Genomic DNA, 24,321 nt, shown 5'->3' on the forward strand with positions numbered 1-24,321 from the left:
ATAAATAAGTAAAAGTTCTATCACTTTTTAAAAATGTTAAATAATTTAAAAATGTTAAATAAGCAACATTTTGAATAAGGGAAAATATATATTTTTCAGCATGTATTATAATTCAGATGAAATATAGGTCTTGAAAAATGTGACTTTTTAAACCAAATATTGAAGTAAAGTTTGTGCCTTTGTAGTGAATGAAGGGTTTCACAAATGAAAAACACTGTGAGAGTTGGATATAGATGAAAAAATATTATATTTGAAAATCAGAAAATTATTTTTTATTTTCATGAATATTGATATCTCCATTTGTGAACAGTCAAAGCTCAAATGCAAAATTTTCAATATTGTACCCATATTTGGTAAGTTGCATTTGTTGGTACTTAACTGAAACTAAAATAAAAATGTATCAATAGATAATACAAATTATAGTTTTGCTGTAGTTATATTGAAATGTTTTAATGTATTTGAAGAAATACATTCTTTTAATACAAGCATACTGTATATCATGAACATTCATGAATTTTTTCTGTGCATTATAAATAAATGGTACATAAGTATGCATTAGTGTGAGCATCTACAAGCAAAAAATAAGTTAATGCATTATACATAGAATATAAGCTTTAAATATTTTAAGTGTTTTTGATTGAAAATAAGCATATACTATCTTGTTAAAATAAATAAATGAGTCTACTAGAATTAGCTCAGATGTATAATTTCCATAAGTATGCTATCTATAAAGTATAAAATGCCACCAATAAAACATTATAAGAACACATGTAATATATACTTTGCAATTACCAAGTGAACTATGTTAACTTTATTTAAATCTTTAATGAAATTTATAATTTGGCATAAGCACACTTGTTAAAGATAGTATCACAAAGTGCTACCCGTTCAAAAATAATTACATGGTTCCAGCTCTTTGCAATTAATTACAAAAGCAATTATATGCAAGGACAGGGTAACATATGCTATCTGAAAGCAAAGCATTTGGTACTCACAGATACAGATGGGTATGTTTGCAGACCATTGGTTATTCTCTTGACAAACAATGGATTTCTCTCCTATTAATTCAAACCCAAACTGGCATTCGAACCTTAAAACATCACGATTAGAAAATCCATCGCCTTCTCTAATTCCGTATAAGGGTGTACCAGGATCACCACAACTTTCTTTTTCAATTTCTGCAAAAACAGAAGATACAAGTCACCTTCCAAGGGTTTGGGGCATATGATATCCATGTAACCAGTTTTGTAGATGTACACCTCGCATATCTGAGATATTTCAGAACAAAAATGAGTGTGTTCTCCAACCTTAATTTTTTTCCCTTTTGTTACTCTTATGACTATAATTTGATGACATGATCTTTAGAAAACAATCAATATAGTTCTCTCATTTTGTAGATGGGGAAGCTGAAGTCATTAGAGTATATTCTAGAGGTTGTGCCTAACAGAAGAGTTATGGCAAGATTTAAATTTTCTGTCTGCACTACACACATATACACCCAGGTATACGTATGTGTGCATTTTCCCCAAATCCCAAAAACATTTCTTATTTTTGTTATCTGTACATGACACAGTAAATCTGTAGATCATGACCAGGATGTGAGGGTAACATTTTGTGCCTCAATATCCCTACAGCAGTTAGTGAATACCTTTCTCAATGGCTCTGCCACTCTCCCTGACACTTGTTGGTTCAATTATTTCCCCCAACGACACCTGTCAAAAGATGCATTAGGGCAGAAATCTATTTTGCATTCCAAATTATCCAGATACGTTCCTCCAAAAATGAATTAAAAGGTTGAAACAATTCTCTTAAGAGCATATAAAAGTACTCTTTTAGCTTATATTCAAAGAGACTCCAAATGCTTAGAATCTTCGTTGTGAAGCTATGAATGTCAGTAGTAAATTATTGTGGTGGTTGTCTTGGTTTTTCAGTTGCATGAAATCACATTAATACAGTTGTCTTCAAGCAAACTACAGCAAATAATTAAAATTAAAATTAAAAGACAAAGCTTTGAGATAAAGTTATGGTCTCTATCCTGATATTCCAACAACTACACATTCCTGGTTTTTCTAAAATCTACCAGCACCAATTTAGTGTGGTCTTTCCAATTATTTTCCCATGCTTTCATAACTATGCATAGGCATATATATAATATGGAATATTATAAACACCTGTTATTATGTAAATAAAAACATCCTCTCTACAACTATGTAGTATTGTTTTACATATGTATTATATTTATATTGTAGTATATTGTCATTGTTATTCTATAACTTGCTCTTTTTCCAGCCAAACTATAATTTTGGATTTATTTTTGAATACCCTTGTATTTTTAGCAGAAAGCACAGATGGTTATAATGATTCCTTTAATACACTGGATTTGATATTTTCCCTATGCTATACTGACTTTAGGCTACTTAGTTTCCTTTTTTTCTTATGGTATTCCTATCCAGATTTAATATCAGAGAAAGAGAGATTTGTAATTTTGCAACTTTTCAGTAGTTTTTAGGCTAGTTTGTATAACAGGAAAACTAGTTCCTTGAGTGTTTGAACTTGCCAAAAAAAAATGCTGGCTGAGACTGGTATAATTTTGAGGTAGATATCTGACTACCATTTTAATCTCTTCTAAAATTATTTTTCTACTGAAGGTATTTTGGGGGGGTTAGGGAGGAAGGGGCAATATTGGCTACTTATTATATATTTAGAGAAGTGACATTTGCCACTTAAATAGTTTAGTAGTAATAGGATTGTGCTACAGGATTTTTACATATCTCTTCATAAGTATGTCATAAATCTCACTCCTAATGCTATTTACTTGTGATTAGTCTTTCAGTTTTCTTTGCTCATACTTACAAATGGTTCCCAAATTTATCAGTCTACTTCTAAGAACCAACTTTTGCTGATCAATTCTATTGTTTTAATTTTGTTTAAAGATCTTTCCTTTTTATCTTTTATGGATTCCATCTTCAACTCTCTTTTGCATTACTTTGCCAGTATTTTTCTGCCTCTTGGGCTGAAATCTTAGGGTTTTTTAAATTAGTTTATTTTCAGTTCTTTTTATTTCCAAAAAAAAAAAAAAAAAAAAAACCAAAATTGAATCTATAAATTTTCCTCAGAGTTCTGCTCTGATACAGAGAACTTTCCTTGTTCACTTCTAAATAGTCTGTAATTTCCATTTTGATTTCCTCTTTAACTCATAAATAATTTCAAAATGACTTTAAATTTATGGATCAGTGCTATCACATTTTTGTTGATTTCTTTTTTTAAAAAGTATTGTGTTTATTTATTCCAGAGAGTGTGCATGGGAGCAGGAGAAGGACAGAGGGAGAAGGAGAGAAAATATCAAGCAGATCCTGAGCAAGCATGGAGCCAGTCCCTGGGCTCCATCTCATGACCTTGAGATTGTGACCTAAGATGAAATCAAGAGCCAGACACTCAACTGACTGAGCCAGGCAGGCATCCTGTTTTTGTTGATTTCTAATGTTATATTGTATTCGATATAAGTATATTCAGATTTACAATGGATAAATCAGTAAAATATATTCAATCCAACTTGTTGTATTTGTCAAATTGAAATTATTTTATGCCCTTAATTATTTTTTGTCTTCCTTCTTTGACAATTTCTAAAAGAACTGTGTTAAACTTCCTAACAGAAATGGATTTTAGCATATTTCCTTGTAGTTGAATCAAGTTCACTTCACATATATGAAACCACCCTTTAGTCATTCAATTTATTCAGCAAATACCTATTTGAATACCTATGATATTATAGATTTGGTTCTGGGAATGTGGGAAAAATCAATGAATAAATAGACAATGATTCCTGCTTTCCTGTACCATATATTTCACTGAAAGTTTATGAATAATAAACAAGAAGTAAATAACATCTTATTTTGGAAGGTGATACATGCTCTAGGGGAAAATATTGAGTGGGAGTAGATGGGCTTACATGCTAGGCTATGGTAAAATGACATTGTTAGCAGGCTCACAAAATTGTATTACTTTCAAGCCTTGAAATTGAAATTGTTTCTGTTACTGAAAGAACAGATTCTTCTTCATCATAAAATGTCTTTATTTGGCCCTCACTATTGAATGATACTTGATAAATTATAGAATTTTAATTCAAAATTATTTTCTATCAGCATTTGAGTATGTTTTTCCCCTGATCTTTTATCCATTCAGTGTTTCTGATTACAAATATGATACCAAAGAGATTTTAATTTTCTTATAATTTATCTGTCCCTTGCAATTTCCTTCTCCCTTACCATAAGTTGAAGTATTCTTTTTTAGACTGGCTGTTTTTTGTTTTGTTTTTTTTAATATTTGATTATTTGAGAGAGAGAGAGAAAGGAGCACATATACACAACCAGGAGGGACAGAGGGAGAGGGAGAGAATCTGAAGCAGACTCCATGCTGTGTGAAGAGCCAGAGGTGGGGCTCGGTTCCAAGACCCTGAGATTAGGACCTGAGCTGAAACCAAGAGTTGGGGCTAAACTGACTGTGCCACCCACATGCCCCTAGACTTGCTATTTTTGATGTAACTATCATTTACCTAGGTATTGGTTTTTAATATTTTTTATGCTTGGTGCTTCATCGATTCCTTCTATCAAATAACTTGTAACTTTTTTTTAAGTTCTAAGAAATTGTTACCATATTTTCCTTTAAATACTGTCTCATACTTTTATCTCTAAAAGTCATTTACATTGAATATTGGAATTTAGGGATTTGGCCTTTGTGTTACTCAATCTTTCAAATTCTCAGTTTTGAAATTCTCTATTCTGCATTCTTGAATTTTGAAATTCCCTATTCTGCATATATATGTAAATATATGTATATATATTCTGATTTACTAATTCACTGTGGATGGTTATCTAATCCCAATTCAACCTATATACTGAAAAATTATGTCATCATTTCTTGAACATTTAATGATTGTTTGACTGTTTCATAACCTCCTATTATTTTTTTCATGGGTTTCTCCCTTAACTTTTGTGAAGATATCTAATAATTCTTTAAAATAATTTTCTTATTCCTCTATTAAATGTTTCCTTGGGTATGAACAGAAGTATATGAAAAGAGCAGCTGCACATTTCAGGAGAACATGGTAAATCATGCCTGTTGTCAAGCCTGTGATGAAGGTGCAGGAGGAAATAGTTGAGAGAACAAGATGGCTGGTTTTGAGCAAGTTCTCAAATAAATGTTCTTCTTTGCTTGCTTCTCTGTAACTTTGCAGGTCCTTCAGTCCCCATTCTTCACCTTCAACATCCCCCACCTTCAGACTTACTTCTTCTCATGTCAGAATTGCCTTGTAGTTCTGGGTATAAACTTTCCCCTCTATTGATCCCCTCTGTTGATCTATGGTACAGTTCACTTCTGTGATCTTCATGTTGAGTTGGGGAGCTCTCCCTCTTGACAACTTCACTGGACTCTCCTTCCATATATGAGCATTTGGCTCTGTAGCTGAAATATTTTCCTCTGGGGTCATCGCTGCAGTTTCTCAGGATTGCCAGCAGACTCTTCCCTGGTGTTTTCTAGACCCAATATGTCTGGTGGCTTCCTATGCAGAAGCTATAGCAATAGCCTCTTGTGATGAAAGAGGCTTATGAAATTCTCAGTTTACCTCTATCTTCTGTATATATCTTTACATGTTTATTTATATACATTTTTTCTTAGTGATCCCCTACAGCCTCATAACAACTGACATTTCCTCTTTCTATGCTTCAGTTTCAGTGAATTTTTAAAATATATTTTCTATCACCCTTGGGTTAGGATTGAAAGTAAGTGCTTATTCTACTGTTTTGAAACCATAGATTTTTGTTTTTGTTTTTTTGCTCCTTGATTTTTAAAAATCAAAGACATATTTTCAAATAAATATGTAATTTTGAAGCTGCAGTACTCTCAGACTGAAAAACAACATGCAGTTACTACAATAAATTCATACCTATTATATATCACTGCCTTTGAAATTTTTTTTCAAGAGGTGAAACTGATATCTGAAAAAATAATTAATATGTAACATGATTGTTACAGTAGAAACAGTCACAAACAATAACTAATAATAGTGGCTATCATTTTTTTGAGCATGGAAACTATACTGGCACTGTGGAAATCTTTTTTTTAAAACATAAATTATATAATTTAATCCTCATAACAACCCTGTGAAGTAATTGTTATCTCCATTTAGAGATGAGAAAAGTGAGAATCAGAAAAGGTAAGTATGGCTTTAGACTGAATAATTCCTGCCCCCCCCCCCCCATTCATATGTTGAAACCTAATCCCCGATGTGATGGCATTTGGAGATAGAATATTGGGGAGGTGATTAGGTCAGGAGGATAGAAGCCTCATTTATGGGATTAGTGCCCGTTTAAAAGAGGCCTTTAAAAGCTCCTTTGCCTCTTCTGCCCTTTGAGGATGTGGGGAAAGACAGCCATCTATGAATGAGGAAATGAGCTCCCACCAGGTACTGAATCTGCCAGTGCCTTGATCTAGTCTCCAGACTCTGAGTGAAGAGCATAAGCTATTGTTTATAAGCCACCTAGTCTATGGCATTTTTGTTATAACAGCCCAAACAAAGACACTAATTTGACAATTTCACAGAATTTGTGTATAGCAGAGTTTAGGTGCATAGTAAAGTCTTTTTCTTAAGCAAGCTCCGCACCCAGCATGGAGCCCAATGTGGGGCTTGAATTCACAACCCTGAAACAAAGACCTGAGTTGAGATCAGGAGTCATACACTTAACCAACTGAGCCACCCAGGTGCCCCAAAAAGTCTTAGTCAGTAAGCTATATGAAAGGAATTTTCATTCTTTAATTATCTATTTATGAAACATATGTCTAATATTTATCAAAATAATACTAAGCATTAGGGACATAAAACTAAATAAGATGTATCCTCTGCTCTTAAATGAGGGCACAGAGGAGGTATATCTAAGCCCCCTTGGAGCTGGAGGTTGGCAAATAGGTAAGGTGATCCTTGTGCTTAGTTATTTAGGTTAATGAACTGGAGAAGAGGAAGGAAGGAAAGCATTTAGATGGAAGAAGAGTAATATCAGAAAAGATATGCAGTCTCCTTGCTTCTCTCTCCTTCTATAGGTGATGGCTTGGCTGGAGTTAAGAGGCTGAGTTCATTGGGGATGCTTTAACAGAATACCATAGACTGGATTTATAAACAACAGACATTTGTTTCTCTCAGTCGTAAGGGTTGGGATGTCCAAGATCAAATGCCAGCAGTTTGGTGTCTGGAGACAGCCTATCTCCTGGTCATAGACAGGAGATGTGGTCCTGTGATGTGATCCAGGGCAGGTCATACCAGAGTGTGCCACTTTGATGTGTGGGTTGTTTTGAGCTAAAGTCAATCAGGGCCCAAGGGGCTCAGGAGGAGCTTTTTACCTCCCTTTTAACTGCCTGAAAGCATTTAGATAGAGGGCCTGGCCTGGTAGACAGCTATCACTGAAAATAACTACAAAGAATATGAGCTAGGTGTGGTAAAGCCGGAAGGAGCTCAGCAAGGCTTGTTTGTTCAAATTTCTCTCTGTGTTCCATTATGTCTGCACAGCAGGGCAAACACTGTTTACAAACATTAAGTCTCTTCATATATCTGTAAATTGTCTTCCTCCCCTTTGAACTCCCAGACCCCTCTTACCTTCTTAGCTCAGGATGGTTATATAAACTTCAATTGTTTGACTGTCAAGAATCCTAATATCATTGGGGTTCTCGTAAAAATGAAATTAACATTTTTTCTTTTGTCAATCTGTCTTCTGTCAACTTAATTATGAGATCAGACAAAGAACCCAGAAGGGAAAAGCTGTCTTCTCTGAAAGCTGTGTTCTCACATGGTGGGAGGGGTGAGAGAGTTCTCTGGGGCACTAATCCCATTCATTGTGATTCCACTCTGGTAACCTAATCACCTACCAACAATTACCCCCATTTCAAAATCCATCACATTGGGAAGGAGATTTCAACATATGCATTTCCAGGGGACATAAGGATTCAGCCTATAGCAAAGTCAGTAAGGGTTGAGGAGGTGGTGAGGTCAAGTAGGTGATGTGTCTGGGGGTCAGACAAGTAGAAGTAAGGCTGAGGAGGCAGCCAGTAAGGTTGGGAGATTGAGTATATATGAGGGGTTGTGAAAAGCATAAATTTCAGGATAAGAGCAACCAGGTTTCTCATTATCCAAAAGGGGTGTAAAAAAGGGAAGGCTTCAAAGAATCCCAAGGGGAAACTAAAGTAGAGGAACTGTGTGAATTCATGTAAAATATAGATATACACAGATTAGATATAGATGAAAATGTGTACATATATATATCAAACACATATAAACATATATGTATGCACACATATTTTCTAGTTTCATCCACTATGAATACTAAAGCAATAAATCTCTATAGCAACAAGCACACTAAGTACCTACATTTTGGTTTCTAAATGCCATTCTTTACTAAAAGAAATCAGGAAGGTTGCTTCCAGGGTTGGACAAGAAAAGGAACAATGTAACCCTAGAACAAACTGATGTGTCCAAAAAAAGATAAAAAGTGCTTTAGGACCAGTGGGGACTATCAAAAGCACAAGCTTGAAGAGGCTCCACTGGGCATGCTGGAACAGTTTCACCATCAAACCAACACTAATAATGATAGAGTACAACTGATTTTTTTGTTTGTTTGTTTTTAGTACAACGGATTTAATTCAATGTAATGCAAATGAGAAGGAAGATAAAATTCTACATGTAGAATGACAGTTTTAAAAAATGTAGAATTAATACAAAAAAAATAAGATCAACATTTGGTAGCCATTGTAGTGATTTTGGATTCTGGGTGAATGTTTGATAAAAAAACAAGATTACAGTGTAGTCTTGGATTACCTTGGATTATCAATCACAAAAGAGAAAATGATGATGTTACCATAGACAACTCCAGAAGACACTAATTTTACTAGGTGATCAAGGATCACACAATCAGTGTGGGATATACAGACATTGTTTGCTTCCTGATAAGATGCATGAAGACACTGAGAGTAATTTCTGTGGTATTCTTGTCAAGAATGCAGAGTCTAAGTCTGGACAGGAGGAAAGACTGTATGGACTCAGTTTGAAGGACATATTACTAACTACAAAAGACATGACAGATAAATGCAATCATGTTGTGGGTTGAATCCTGGACAAGGAAGGGAAAAAGAACATTTTTGGATCGTTAGTGAAATTTGAATGGGGCCTGTGAATTACTTGATAATGCTATATCAATGGTAACTTTCTAATTTGGATGGTTATTGTGTGGTTTTGTGAAACAGAGTCTCGTTTTAGTAAACTCAAAGTATTGGGAACGATGAGGCATTATATTTGCATCTTGCTTTCACACAGTTCTGTGGTGGTTTTGAAAAATGTCTGTAAATTCTTTGATGCTCCGCTTATCCAAAGGTGGAATCAAATTCTCCTTTCTTTGATTAATGGGCAGCGTTAATGGCTAGCTTCTACCAAATGGAATATGGCAAAAGGGACCACTTCTCTTAGCAGCTCTCCTAACACTACCTGTTGTCTCAAGCCTGTATGTGGTTAGGGCATGGAGCAACAATCAGCACAGTCTATTTTATCTTGTTCATTGCAGCAGAAACTGTAGAAGCTCCAGTTCCTAGATTTGATCCAATAGGATTTGTCAAAAGCTTGATCTTCTTGATTTTCTTTCCCTTAAGGGGTTTCTTTTTTTTTTTTTTTTTTTTTTTTTTCCCCTTAAGGGGTTTCAATGCTATCTGGAATTGTGGAAAAAAATGCCTGAGGGATGGACTTTGATCACCAAAAGGCAGGAAAGGAGAAGAGATCAGTGGATTAATTGCTTACCTCTCTTCCCCCAAAAGATAGCTCTAAAACACAACTGGCCCACATGGTCCACATGGCCCACATAACCAAACCATATGTGGTTTGGTGTTTCTTGTGAGGCTGTGACCAACTCAGTAATACTCAATAGCATATCACCCTGTATTTGATGCCTCCCTTTCCCTATTATCTCTTTTTCTCTCATCTTTTTGGAACCGTACTACCTTTCTCCTCCCATATAGTAATAGTCCGTAAGCTATGCCTTAGCCTCTGTTTTCTAGGGAACCAAAGCTGGGACCTGTGACTTACCTCTTGCAAACAATGAATGGACAAGGTAAGGGACTGGGCTACCTAATAGTTGTATAAACACAAGTGTGATTCTTAGGAGGCTAAGATATTAGCTCTCATTATTGAGTGACTATTATTTATCAAGAAGTTTGCTAAATACGATACTGTTTTACATCATAGATTTCTTACTGCAGCACTGAGAGTGAGGCATACTCTTCTAGCTTAATAGATGAAAAAACAAGGTTCTGAGAGGCTGACCACACTCATATACACAGAAATAACTCAAATGAGATTCAATTCAACATCTACATGACTCCAGTAAGCACATTCTTTTCCACTGTTCCATGCTGTTTGAGAGAAAGGATGGAGAGGATCATGTGAGCCTGGTACTGGAATAATTAAGGAAAATAGATGAATTAACTTGATTCCAGTATTGGAAGAGAAAAGATGGCAACATTAATTTTAAAAAAAAGGTTTTTTGTTTCCAACACTTCAACACATTAATCCCACCTCTGCATGGCACCAGGGTGGTTTTAAAACTATTCAGTTCTCCTCGAATCCTTTCTAATGGAAGGCCCTCATAATTTAAATCTTTTCCATCTCTCCAGTCCTGTCACCCTTCATTTTTCTACAAGCTACCTAAGTGTCCTGCATGTTGAGAAACCTGCTGTTCCCTTTCACACCCACATGGCTTTAGGTATGTCATCTTTTCTGCCCAGAAATAAGACATTCTCCTAGTATGTAAAACCTGGGAAATTCTCATGTATTTCTCAAGGTCAGACTATACTTTTCCATAAATACTGTCCTGAGCTTACAAGCACAGTTAGTTTTTCCTTTCTTTGGGCTTCTATATGCATAAGGGAATAGTTATATATTGGCCCATATACTTACTATAATTTATTTACTTATTTATCTTCTTTCATGAGCCTTTATTGATCTTTGCATTTCAAGTATCCACACACATGAGGATAACAACAATTTTTATATCATTTAAAGTGCCAGGCAAAGTTCTTTTTTTTAAGATTTTATTTATTTATTTGAGAGAGAGACCGAGAATGAGTTGGGGGTTAGAGAGGCAGAGGGAAGAAGAAGGAGAAGTAGATTCCCCCTGAGTAGAGAGCCCTACACAGGGCTGGATCCCAGATCCTGAGATCATGACCCATGCCTAAGTCAGATGCCTAACCAACTGGCACCCCAATGCCATGCAAAGTTCTAAGCTCTTGTTACATTTAATCCAAATATAACCCTCTGAAGACCCAAAGAGGTTAGTGATTTGAAGACACACAAATATTTTACATGGCAGAGCTGGGATTTGAACCCAGCTGGTGTGGTTATAGAATACATGTTCTTTAGCACTATATCCTCTGTCATTGTAATTTTCAAGGAATGATTGTGGAATATGTAAAGAATGAAGAAAATAATGAATATCCATTTGCAGAATCAGAGATTGGCATCTGAGGAGTAGCACCTGGTTCTGCTCTTTCTCTTTCCTTCTGTGGAGGCAAAGAAATCAGAGGCTGGGGAAGAGGTGCTAAAGCAAATGAAGATGGGAGGTCAGGGAAATAGAAACAGAACGCTAAGGAAGGCTCTTCTGCAGTGAGTTGGGAACAAAATTGGAAATATAGGTTTAAATGGCAGTGGCTGAAATTTGTAGAACAGGACTCTTTCAACACCTTCTCTGTAGTGACCAAGTAACTTTGATCCTTGATGCCTAAAGTAATAAACTCTAATTTTAAATTCAATCAGATTTCCAGCCAAAGACTAACATCTGGCCTCAAAGTGACATAGAAATTCTCATTGATCAATCTCTGACTTGACAACAGTTGACACTGTAATTCAAATACTTCACAGAGAAACTGTGTAGGTTAAAAGAAAGTGATCTGTAAAACTTGCAGTTTTGCTGATTCTTAATGTTAAGAAGCCTCTTGGGAATCTCATTACCTTAGCAACGGACTTACAGAGGTTGTGAAATACGGAACCATGCAGCTAGAAAAGACCTTGTGAGTCAAATTCAGTCTCACCTTCAAGTATCTCAGACAAATGAGACTATAGTTAACACTTAGATTTTGAGAAAAAAAAAATCTATAATTTCCCAGGCACAGTAATAAAGGATGTATTTGCAATAATAAATGTGTATTTTACAATCATGATGAAAACTCTGATATTTTAAAAACTTTACATTAGATAAAACCGTTTAATAAAAAAATATGCAAACTTCAGAATGCTGGTAAATATACTCTGAGACAGAGTTTACCTTTCCTAATAGAGATTGTATAAAAGAACATCTGTAGCCAGTAGTTAAATCATACACTCTTTTGATACATAGCAAATAGAGGAACTAAAAAAATTACTCAATTCTTAATCATATGTCACCTTAAAAAGTTATTGAATACTTTAATACCTTTCATAGAATTCAGGGCTCTTTATTGGTGATAAAAACAATGTGTTGATAAAAACAATGTGCTTTTCTTTGCTTCTAAATATGTTATTTGACATATCAATTTGGAGTTGTTTTTATGGCTGTGTTGATATGTTTATGACAAAACCATTTATATTCCATCATCTCAGTGCCCATGTTTCTAATTTAGAGGATACCCAAGGAATTTCAGTTAAAATATGTGTACACAAACAAGGAGTTTGCCAGCCTTCATAGGTGCTATGGTCTGATTGTATCTCCTCAAAGTTTAAAGATGCTAGCATTAAAAGTGGGATCTTTGGGGTGATTAGGTTAGGAAGCTTCTGAGAAATACCTTGTACCTTCTACAACATAAGAGAAGGTACCACCTATGAACCACAAACAGAAGTCCATCTGGAAGAAAGAAAGAAAAAAAAGAATAGAAAGACAGAAAGAAAAAAGAAAGAAAGAAAACAGAAAGAAAGAAAGAAAAAGAAGAAAGAAAGAAAGAAGAGAAGCAGAAAGACAGAAATGAAGAAAGAAAAAAGAAAGAAAGAAAGAAATAAGAAAGAAAAAGAAAAAAGAATAAAGAAAAAATAAGAAGAAGAAATAAGTAAGAAAAAAAAAGACCAATACGAAGACATAATAGACCTAAAAAAGTCCTACCTCCTTAATTACTCCTTCCTTCCTCCTCACTCCCTTAAAAATAACCATCAATCCAAAATCCCAAACAAAAGCAAGAAATATCTCCCATGCTGGTACCTTGATCTTGAACTTTCAGCCTTCAGAACTATGAGAAATAAATCAAAATTTCTAAATATATATATATATATATATATATACTACCTAGTCTATGGTATTTTGTTGTTGTAGCAGCCCAAATAGACTAAAACAGTAAATATGGAATCTATGAACTGAATTAGGTAGCATTTTCTTTTGACCAAGTGATTATCAAACTTTGTTCTATGGGCTGCCTAGGGTTTCATGAAAAACATTACTCAAGGGAATGAGGTTATTTTTAGAGAAAAGACTAAGTATCCTCTAATTTAATTGAAAAGAAATAATGTATAAAAGTATTTAAGTATCGGGCATCCCGGGTGGCTCAGCGGTTTAGTGCCACTTTCGGCCCAGGGTGTGATCCTGGAGACCCGGGATCGAGTCCCACATCAGGCTCCCTGTATGGAGCCTGCTTCTCCCTCTGCCTGTGTCTCTGCCTCTCTCTCTCTCTCTCTCTCTTTCTCTCTGTCTGTGTCTCTCATGAATAAATAAATTTTAAAAAAATTTAAAAAGGGAAAGTATTTAAGTATTGGCATATTTCTTAAATTGTCACAACAGTTCAAAATATACTACAATGTAGTGATTCCAAAACTAGGAACTCATGTTAACTAGTAGAGAGTTCCTTAGGGTATAAATTTTATTGTCTGAAACATTTTAATGAAAAAAGATAAGAATCAGTTAAATATACACACACATACATGCACACACTTGCTGATAATAAGATAATCTCTTAGTTTGGAAAATCTAAAGGCTAGTCTTACCAACTTCAAAGTATAACAAATTCAGTTCAGTTCAATGTCTGCTAAGCTTCCACTGTGTACCAAGAGCTGTGCTAGACACAAAGAGATATGTGTCATAATCCTGGCCCTTAAAACACAGTCTGTAAGAGCTATCAAATAGGTGGATTCAGCATTTATATATATTATATATGTATTCAATTTCTTAGCACAGACTTTTGAGAGAATAAAAACAGACTATGCTCTGGTTGACACTTATGCTACAAACTGTCAATGTTTTAAAATTCCAAGATGATTTGAGAAATTAAGTGCATTCCCTATGTATTCTGACTTAAGTGATACTCTAACTGTAAAATGTAAAGTGAAAAGTGATTCCTCTTCCCTGACTTGCCCTGAGGTAGTATTTTTAAAGCTTGACCCATTCTTTATATTCTTCATGTCCTTCAAAGCATCTCCTTAGCATTTGCCTTCGGTTAGGGACTAGATACAGTGTCTATGATAAAAGGGCAATGTGGCAGGCTGATTGAGATTAGGAAACCCAGGGATATGCTCAAGGTCATTCACATTGTAAAAATTTTAGATCAGTTGGTGCTATCAACCAGTAAATCATTTAACTATAGACAGCTTCGTTAACACTTTTTTCAGGTACAGTGACCTTATTCATATATTCATTTATTCATCCGTCCATTCAATTGTATCTTATGTTCATTTGAGAAGAATGTCTTGAAATTGTACTTTCTCCTAAATATTGAGAATGTAGAGATGAATACAACTTAGTCTACTATTGCCTATCAGGAAAAAAACAAATATACTGATACAAAAAAGTGTGATAAATAATGTAATTTTATATTGAGGTATATAGGAGGCATGGGAAGAAAATGAACAATTCTGCTTAGGAGTGGAAAGATTCTAAAAACTGAAATATGTGGGGCACCTGCTTGGCTCAGCCAGTACAGTCTGAAACTCTTGGTCTTAAGGGTGTGGGTCTGAGTTCCACACTAGGTGTAGAGATTACTTAAAAATAAATTAGATAAAACAAAACAACAAAACTGAAGCATAAACTAAGATTGGGCAAGTTTACCAGGATGAGAGTGATTGGAGGAGGTGTAATAATGTGTTTGATGATTGGTAACATTTCATGTAGGGGACATAGTTTGACCAAAGGGTGATAGTGTGAAACAACATAGTTGGAAAACTCAAGCAGCTCAATATGGCTGAGGTTAGGGTACAAGGAGGGTGAGGTCAGACACGAGGTTGGGAGATGTAGCATAGTCTGTGTACAGTAAGAAGCTTTGCTAACTTTATTTTAAGCACATAGAAGCCACTGGTAAAATATCCTGATGATGCACACCCAACAAATCCTTCACATAAAGCAGTCATGCTAATCTCCCATGAAATGAACTAAACATGATATAGAGTCAATTAAAAAGATATGACCCCACTCCCTTGGGAACTTATAGTCTAATAATGGAAGAGTTAAATCAAAGTATCAGGAAGTATTCCTTTTTATAAGAAGGACTCAACAGAGCATTGTTCACTTCAACTTCACTTAACCTGCTTATTCTTTAAATATTTTCCTTTAAAGTATGTTGAATGAAAGAACAAAGTGAAATATAGATTTTTGTCTAAATCTCTGTAGCTACCTGTTTAAAGAGTTTGCAAGCAGGGGTAGATCAATATTTTTTGAACTATAATAGCAATCAAAGTAAATTGATTTTTTCTTTCGAAAGAACCATAACTGCTAGCAGCATAACTGCAGCCATCAAAAACTTCTAAACCTTATTTCTCTTACTATCTCTTCCAGATGGTGAAAGGACTTATAATTATTTGGAGTTACATTTATAAAACAAATAAGAAGAATCAACCACTCTTATTGTTACAAAAGACCAAACAGAGAAAATCCAGAGTGCAACAAATAAGTAGAATATGTCTTTTATTTTAAAAATAATAATGTTTTCTCCTAATCACTACCATTTCCACTCCTCCAGAAGTGACCATTATCCTGACTTAAAAAATTAGTGCTTTTATTATATTTATTATATTTATTAGGAGAAGGCAAGGTGGAGAGTCTCTGGAATCCTGGCAGTATTCTCTTTCTTGTTCTGGGTATTTATTTTATCATAATCTATCATGAGTTGTACATTCATGTTATATACCTTCTTTCATGTTGCTATGATTTATTATTTTTTGGTTGTGTGTTTTTTTAAGTAAACAGGAATCCAATAGTAACTATGATAAAGCCTTCTCTTTCCTTACAAAAAGGGAAAGACATTGCATGTTGCAACCCATTCTTGTTCTTTTTTTTTCTCCTTTGAATGAATACAGGAAGTTCAAACTACTATAGTCATATTGTAACTATGAAAGAAAGGCCAAGAGATTTACAAAAAAAAAAAAATTATCCTTGACCTATTGAGCTGCTGAACTAATATCTTCAACTACCTGATGCTGGACTTCTTGTTATGTGAAAAAAATAAACATTTATTTGCTTAAAAAGAAAGAGAAGGATGGATAGGAGAGTATATAGAATGAAGTTGCTCTTGATAATATGTCTAAATTTCTAAATATGTCAGTTTTCTCACATGAGTAAAACAAGAGCATTAATAACTGATTTATATGGTCATTATAAGGACTGAATAATAAGAAATGTAAGTAAAACACATAGCATAGTCCCTAGACAGACACAAAAAAGTTATTTTTTTTTATTACTCAAAAACATTTATATTGAAGACCAGGTGCCTTCCATATCAGTCATTCACACACAAAAAATATCTTGCATGTTTCTGGGTCTTTTGTTTAATTTAATTTAATTTTTGTTTTGATATCCTTAATGTTGGTGACCATGGCTGTTTGTGTGTATGTCTGTATGATGAAGATACCTAAATGTTATGTTGTGTACTTCATATCAAAGATCTAGGCTATATGACCCTTACCCTGTGCTGTACTATGATAGAGAAAAAGTCAAACATTAAACATAAATGCACTTCAAAAAATAATAATGCTGATAATTATGGAATTAAGTCCTGGAACTATCCACACAATTTCTTTCAATCTAAGAAACAGGTATCAAGCGCTGAGCTAGCCATTGGGAGAATCCTTTTTTTTTTTTTTTTTTAATTTATTTTTTATTGGTGTTCAATTTACTAACATACAGAATAACCCCCAGTGCCCGTCACCCATTCACTCCCACCCCCCGCCCTCCTCCCCTTCTACCACCCCTAGTTCGTTTCCCAGAGTTAGCAGTCTTTACGTTCTGTCTAGTTAGCAGTCTTTACGTTCTGTCTCATTGGGAGAATCCTAAATGCAACAGACTAGGCATTTGCTCAAGGAAATAAATATAACATTTAATTAGGTATTTTAAAGTGCTGGCAATAAATATGATAAATAAATGCTATAGTATTGGACCAGATTTCTCATATAGTTTAGGCCTCCGAGACTACTTTAACAACCACTTCTCCATTATCTTTGTATATCTTTCAGGCTGTGGGCTCTGTTTCCAGAGTTTTCAGGAGAGAATCCTGTATTATTCACCTACATTCTAGTTTAAATTTCAATCATTACCTAACTTCTTGCAAGTTATTTGCAGTTAATACTGTTCTCAAATAGTAAAATAAATGACTTTGCAATTTTAAGAGGATATTGTTGTGTTTGGTATGTATAGTTGCTCTCAATTTGCCACAGAGAGACATTCCAAGATCCCCAATGGATGCCTAAAACTTCAGATAGTACTAAGTCCCCCCCTCCAAAAAAAAAAAACATGTTTTTTCTATGCATGAATAATTATGATACGATTTAATTAATAAATTAGGCACAGTAAAAGATTGATAACAATAACTAATAACAGAACAATTATAATAGAAGTTATGTGAATGTGATCTATCTCTCAAAAGATCTTATTGAATTGCACTCCCTATTCTTCTCATGATGATGTGGGATGAGAAAATGCCTATGTGATGAAATGATGTGAGATGAATGAGGCAGGTATTAAGATGAAGCATGAGGCTAGTGTACCTTCTGACAGTAAGTCAGAAGGAGAATCATTTGCTTCAGAACCAAGGATGACTGCGGATAACTTGAAGTGCCTAAAGTAAAATCGCAGACAAGGGGGGATTAATTGTGATGTTTGAAGACTAGAGATTAGAAAAAAGTAAGGTGTTTTGTTTGTTCATTCAACAAGATAGGATGTGCAAGACGTGATATTTTGGGCCATAAAGATTTAAAATGTTGAATAATGTATAGATTTTGTGTATGTATAAGGACAAAAAAGGATTAGTTACTTAAAATAGGTATAAATAATTTTAATGCAAGACAATATGTGAAAAGTATGTTATTTATTTAAGGTGTTTTAGAAATACATAAGAATAAAAGCCAGAGGAAGTGATTCAGTAATTAGAATTTAAAAATTCAGAAAAAGGAAACAGTTTTCTGTGTTTCCTACACAGAAAGAAGGAAAGTGTAGGGATGAATAATGAAAACTATATCAAAGAAGTTGAATTTTATACTGTTCTTAATGAATGCAAAGGACTTTTATAAATGGAAATCAGAAAATATATTACAAAAGGACTGAGGGGCATAAGTTTGAACAAGAAAAAATTTTATATAAAAAACATAAAATATGAGTGGAAAAGCAAATTATAGTCAAACAGTGCATGACTTCTTGTATCTAGTCAGAGTGGAATTGATTATGTCAGAATATAGAAGATTCTATAAAGATTTTAGAATCAAGTAACAAAGCTAAAACTAATCTGGAATCTATGAGAAGAGTAGCTTCAAGAAAGGAACCTGGAATTAGCTATTGGAACAATTCAAGAAAAGCAAAATAAAAGGTATTATAATTGTGGCCAAAACAGAGGTGACAAGTACTGGTAAAGACAAATGATAAAACTTGCAACTTATTTAATGTAGGAGGTACAGAAGGATAATTAAAGTCGAAAAAAATATATATAATTAAAAAAAAATTCCCAAAGCAACATAAGCTCTATGAGTTAAGAGGGATTATGGAATAAAAATGGAGCTTGATAGTCAAAATGATTGTGATATGAATATACTCTATAGAATATTAAATTGATTTATGTAGCATTTTTTATTCTTTAATATATTAATGTTCATTATGAAAGTTTAAGTGGGGTATGTAGTTTATGACTATGCATTTAAAACTCTTTTTTTGCATTTAAAACTTTTATTATTTTTATTTGATGGACCAAATATACACATGGATAATGGCTATTCTATATATGACAACAGCTCTGACCCATTTGAGAAGCTCAGGAAGCCAGACTACAACCTCTGCAGCAATCTATTAAGAAAAGTAAGACTTGGACAATAATAGCCAATTTCCCTAATTTTTGCTCCCACTTCCAACACAGAATCAATCAGAGAAAGCCAAATATGCTGCACAAACTAATCAGGTAAGATTGTTTTACTTCTAGTTAGCCCACTTCCAGCCTCCCCATGACAATAATCTCCATCAGAGCAAAATTAGAAAGTAATCCTTCCTTCCTTCCCTCTTTCTTTTTTTCACTATAAAGATTTCCCATTCCACTGACTGTCTTTGAGTTTCTATTAAAGCAAGGGATGGTGGCTGACCCCCTTGTTATAGAAGCTCTGAGTAGTTTCTGTTTGTTTTCATTTCTATGGTATTTATTTATTATTTTCAAAACTCCAATACACAATTATGTTTATTTATACATACCAACATCACACATGAAAGTAAATAACTTCAAACATGATTCATAGAACAATGCATAACTCCATAAATGTACGATGCCCTCTAATATTTTCTATTCCATTCTATTCTTTTCAGAGATATATATAGCCAAATATATATATATCTAATATATATTTATATCTAATATATGATATATATATATATATATCATATATTAGAAAGGAAAAGAAAAAAAGCTGGACCAAACCCATTAAAATTATATAATGGCCCTAATTAATATGACTTTTTTTTTTTTTCGCAAAGCAATTGTACACTGATTTTCTAAGGTTTATTTGCCTTCAGAATCATGTTCATGGAGTATCTCTTGGATTTTATTTCTATAGATTACCCTTGGGAAAGTGTGCATACATTTTGAGTAGGGATTACTGGAAGAGTGGGGATGTGATTAGCAAATAATCAGGATAAAGATAGTTTTTAATGGCACCATTTAGTTCAAATTAAAGCATATTGATTTAGAAATTACAGCTCAGATAAACAGAAAGAAAAATAACTGAAATCAAGAAAGGAAAGAGTTTCATAACTCTTTCATTCTAGTCTTTTTTCCTAAACCTTCTTTAACATTTAGCCTTCTGTCCTATTATGTACTAATAAAGTAGGAGTATATATTGGGTAGAGCAAATTTAATAAAGACAAAGCCCTGTCAATCAGAAATTGAAAGGGGAATGTAAGGGTAAATACAAGTAATAAGAGGCTTAGTTCTCCCCGCTAAAAATAGAAGACTACTCCTCACCTCTCTTTATCTTAAAAGTTTCATTTTGGAAAACTTGTAATTATTAGTTCTATCTGTCTTTCTCAAATGTACATAAATATTTCCAAGTGCTAAATAAACCTCTTGTTAGACTCAAAACTTAGGAATGTTTTCCCAAGAATCTCTTTGAAATATAATTATCAGGAAGATGGCACTTCTATTTCCCTTTCCGTAGAAAGGTAGGAACCTAATTTCAGTGGACATCTCACTCCAAGTTACAAAACTACTCCCTGTCATAAAGATACAAGAAACTTATCTTTCCTTTGGATAAAGCCAATTAGCTAACACAGATAGTCACCCCAATTACAGATCAATTTAGGATGAATTATGTGTGGCAATAATGTTGTCTAGTTCTCTTACCTGAGGACTATTTGTCATTCATCTTTAGAATAGGCATGTAATAGGTTTGTCTGCTTGACTATATAAAAGGGAAGATTTTCTGTCTTTGAAAACTCTTTGGTGGAGTTCTTATGATGGGACATCATATCCTTGTGTAATGCTTATTTAATAATAAAACAGCTTTCTTTATCTACTACTTTTGTGAATAGGTTTTCTGGGTTAGCAGATTCTATTTTTAATTTTATTTCCCCAAAAAACAGCCCTATACAGAAATTATATACATTTTTCTATAGTAGAAAGGATTTCTATTTTTAAATGTTTTTGTTTCATTTTTATTAAGATTTGGAGTTAAAAGAATTAGGTGTGGGGAAATATAAGAAAAGTCTGAGAAAAGCACGATGGGCTGATCACAAAGGATACAAAGCCTAAAAATCCTTTATTTCATGAGTGTTTTTATACTATACAATTTAAAATTTATTATTTCTTGCTTGGAGTGGCTAAAGTAAATTTCTTTATGCTCTGATGTAGATTGGATAAGCTATCACTTCCGTTCTAGCCATGATTCTACGTTTTCATAAATAATCTATAACAGAGAAGAAGGGGGAAGGAGTTCCATACAAATAGCTCCTTGATTTTTCCAAATGGCCTTTCAAATGCCACATAATTTGTTGAAAAATTAAAGCTTTACTTATGCAAGTTTAAATTATTCCTACCTTTAGAACTTAAATTTTCTTCTGAAATAAGAATTTTTACCTCTGCATAAACTAGTCAAGAAAATATATTAGATATATTTACATAAATGGTGAGCAAATATTTAAATTTTAAAAGAAATGTTACAGATTTCATTTTAGTTGCAAGTGTTCTTAAAAATCTAACATGATTTTTGCTCGGTTTCTGGAGCATATATCTACTATATAAATCAATATACACTGCATAGGTATTATTTACTTTAAGAATTGTCACATACATGGGGAAATTCAAAGTCGTACATCAAGACTAAGACAAATATAGACACCCACACTGCCCGAGTTTTCAATAGCAGATGTTCTTAGTTTATAGGAGTATGTCAAAAATAAATCAACATCTAGGACACCTGAGTGGCTCAGTAGGTTGAGCATCAGCCTCTTGGTTCCCCTGAATGGCTATATAATGGCTGTGTGATGGGGAGGGGTTAATGCGACATCAACAAGACTGACAGGACAAGGGAGGTCAGTAACTATCTGATGTCCTTTTATTTTTCTGTTGCTGCTGATGTAAGGTAGCTGGCTTAATATCTTACTTGGACTGATTAATCTTCTGGTAAAATTATTCTGCTCTGGACTTTTGGAGTAATTTGGGCATCAAAGAAATATGGCCATTTGCTCTTAAGGTATTTGTGCTTTGAAGTGCTTTAATCTTGGGTATCTGCTGTTAGTCTTATAAGGAAAATGTTACACAACAAAACTCTTCACAAGGGCAGCAGGTAGAAGTTACTGCTTATCTACACATGTCCATATTGTATGGAACAAAAAACAGGGGGTGAATTTTCTCCTATGCCGTATTATAAGGAAAGCTGGATTGCATACTTCCCCACCCAACTCAACACTTAGGAAGCTGGTTATTAGTCTGTCCTTGAGCAACAGGTCTAGTGTCTGATTTTTTTGCCATAATTCTTCAGGGTGTTTCCGGTGCTTACTACGGGGTTTTTATCTTCTTTTCTGCATATTCTTATTCTTCTGTATTATACTGAACTTGAAGACAGAACTTGCACAAATAGAAAGGATGTCTGCTGTATACAATATGGAGGAAACTTATGGTGATAGGTTTCATAAAATGCAAAGAAATTAGAAAATATATTTTCCTCTGAGATAAAGGCTGGCCTTCAAGACTGTCTTCTCAACTGAACTCAAACTCACACTTAGTCAAGAGCTGACCTATTTCCTTTTCTTTGAATTGCCACCTTAACAGTTCTTGTCCCAGTGCCCTTGAGGTATATGGGTTTGGTGACCTAGAGTGACAGTTCATTACAAGCAATGCAAGAGAAAAGTATTACACAACTAAACTTCATTTCATTTTACATATTATAAGTAATTCAGACTTTTTACTACTTCATCTTGAAAATTTCTATTCATCTTTCAGACTTAGGTATGGTATCATTTCCTTAAGCAGCCTGTACTGTACCCCCATTTTTAGCAAATCTTGTTTGTTTTATTTATTTTTTTTTTTATTTTTATTTATTCATGATAGGCACACAGTGAGAGAGAGAGAGAGGCAGAGACACAGGCAGAGGGAGAAGCAGGCTCCATGCACCGGGAGCCCGACGCGGGATTCGATCCCGGATCTCCAGGATCGCGCCCTGGGCCAAAGGCAGGCGCCAAACCGCTGCGCCACCCAGGGATCCCCATCTTGTTTGTTTTAAACGTTAAGAGCACATATTGAAATGGCCTATTTAAATGTACTTGTCCCCACTTTTCTGAAAGTCTGTAGATAAAGGAACCTTGTCTATTTCATCTTTTTAGCCCTTTACATGTGTTAGGTAACACAGAACTTGGGATAAAATAGGCAGATAAGTAAAGTTCTTAAAGGCAAATGTAAATATATTTATAAGATAGTATTAGTTTCATTTTCTGTTTAAAAAGATTTATAATTTGAATGCCTTTCAATGAAGCAGAAAGTATATCTGTCTAAAATCACTCTAAATTTGATACATTATTCAGATATCAAAATAAAAAAACAAATAAAATAATCAGATTTATAATCATAGTAATTATATCAAACTTGATGTGAAGGAAAAATAACTTCATTTGAAATCTTAAAATATATACAAATAATATAGGTAGAACCATGGGGAAGAGAATTGGAAGGATGATTAGAGGACTGGGTAAAAGTTATATATATTTTCCATCAAGAGATTAAAATTTGAGATACAAAGGTCAGTAATATAACAAGGTCCCTGGAGAACCCAAAGAAAGAATGAGAGTGGATAGAAACAATAAAAAGATAAAAGGAGGGATCCCTGGGTGGCGCAGCGGTTTGGCGCCTGCCTTTGGCCCAGGGCGCGATCCTGGAGACCCGGGATCGAATCCCACATCGGGCTCCCGGTGCATGGAGCCTGCTTCTCCCTCTGACTATGTCTCTGCCTCTCTCTCTCTCTCTCTCTCTGTGACTATCATAAATAAATAAAAAAAAAAAATTAAAAAAAAAAAGATAAAAGGAAATAAGAAGATGAGGAAAGCTTTTAGAGAGCAGCCAGCTTTAACTAAATAGGTGAAGAAGGTACAGGGGGACCAGTACTAACCATCCATTCCAATCTTCATAGGATATGCCTAACAGGACAGAAAAGTTAAAAGAACAAATGAACCAATGGAATAGCTTAATTTGTCTTAAATTCTTCTGCAGCTAGTATTCCACATGTGGATTCAATATCATCAATTAGGTGCATTTTGGGGAGATTTGAAAAGTGGGAGAGACATGGAAGACATCTTCCTTGTTCTTTTGTTCATGAAGGTAACATGCTTGTTCATTGGGTTT

General features: G+C 34.2%; 1 protein-coding gene and 1 long non-coding RNA gene across 3 annotated transcripts in view; one reads left to right on the forward strand and one right to left on the reverse strand.

Annotated features, from left to right (window-relative positions):
* The window catches only part of CSMD3 (CUB and Sushi multiple domains 3), a 1,311,859-nt gene that overhangs the window by 467,468 nt on the left and 820,070 nt on the right, over window positions 1–24,321 (reverse strand). For both annotated transcript variants that reach the window (XM_038555367.1, XM_038555366.1), the window contains one exon: window positions 996–1,178. In XM_038555367.1, coding sequence (XP_038411295.1) covers window positions 996–1,178 — 183 coding nt within the window. The remainder of the gene's footprint in view (window positions 1–995; window positions 1,179–24,321) is intronic.
* On the forward strand, window positions 18,730–23,087 carry LOC111098527. Its single transcript, XR_005368562.1, has 3 exons — window positions 18,730–18,822; window positions 19,241–19,404; window positions 23,038–23,087. It is a non-coding gene; the product is annotated as an uncharacterized LOC111098527 (long non-coding RNA).

This window comes from Canis lupus, chromosome 13 (genome assembly GCF_011100685.1).
Source record: "Canis lupus familiaris isolate Mischka breed German Shepherd chromosome 13, alternate assembly UU_Cfam_GSD_1.0, whole genome shotgun sequence".
NCBI lineage: Eukaryota > Metazoa > Chordata > Mammalia > Carnivora > Canidae > Canis > Canis lupus.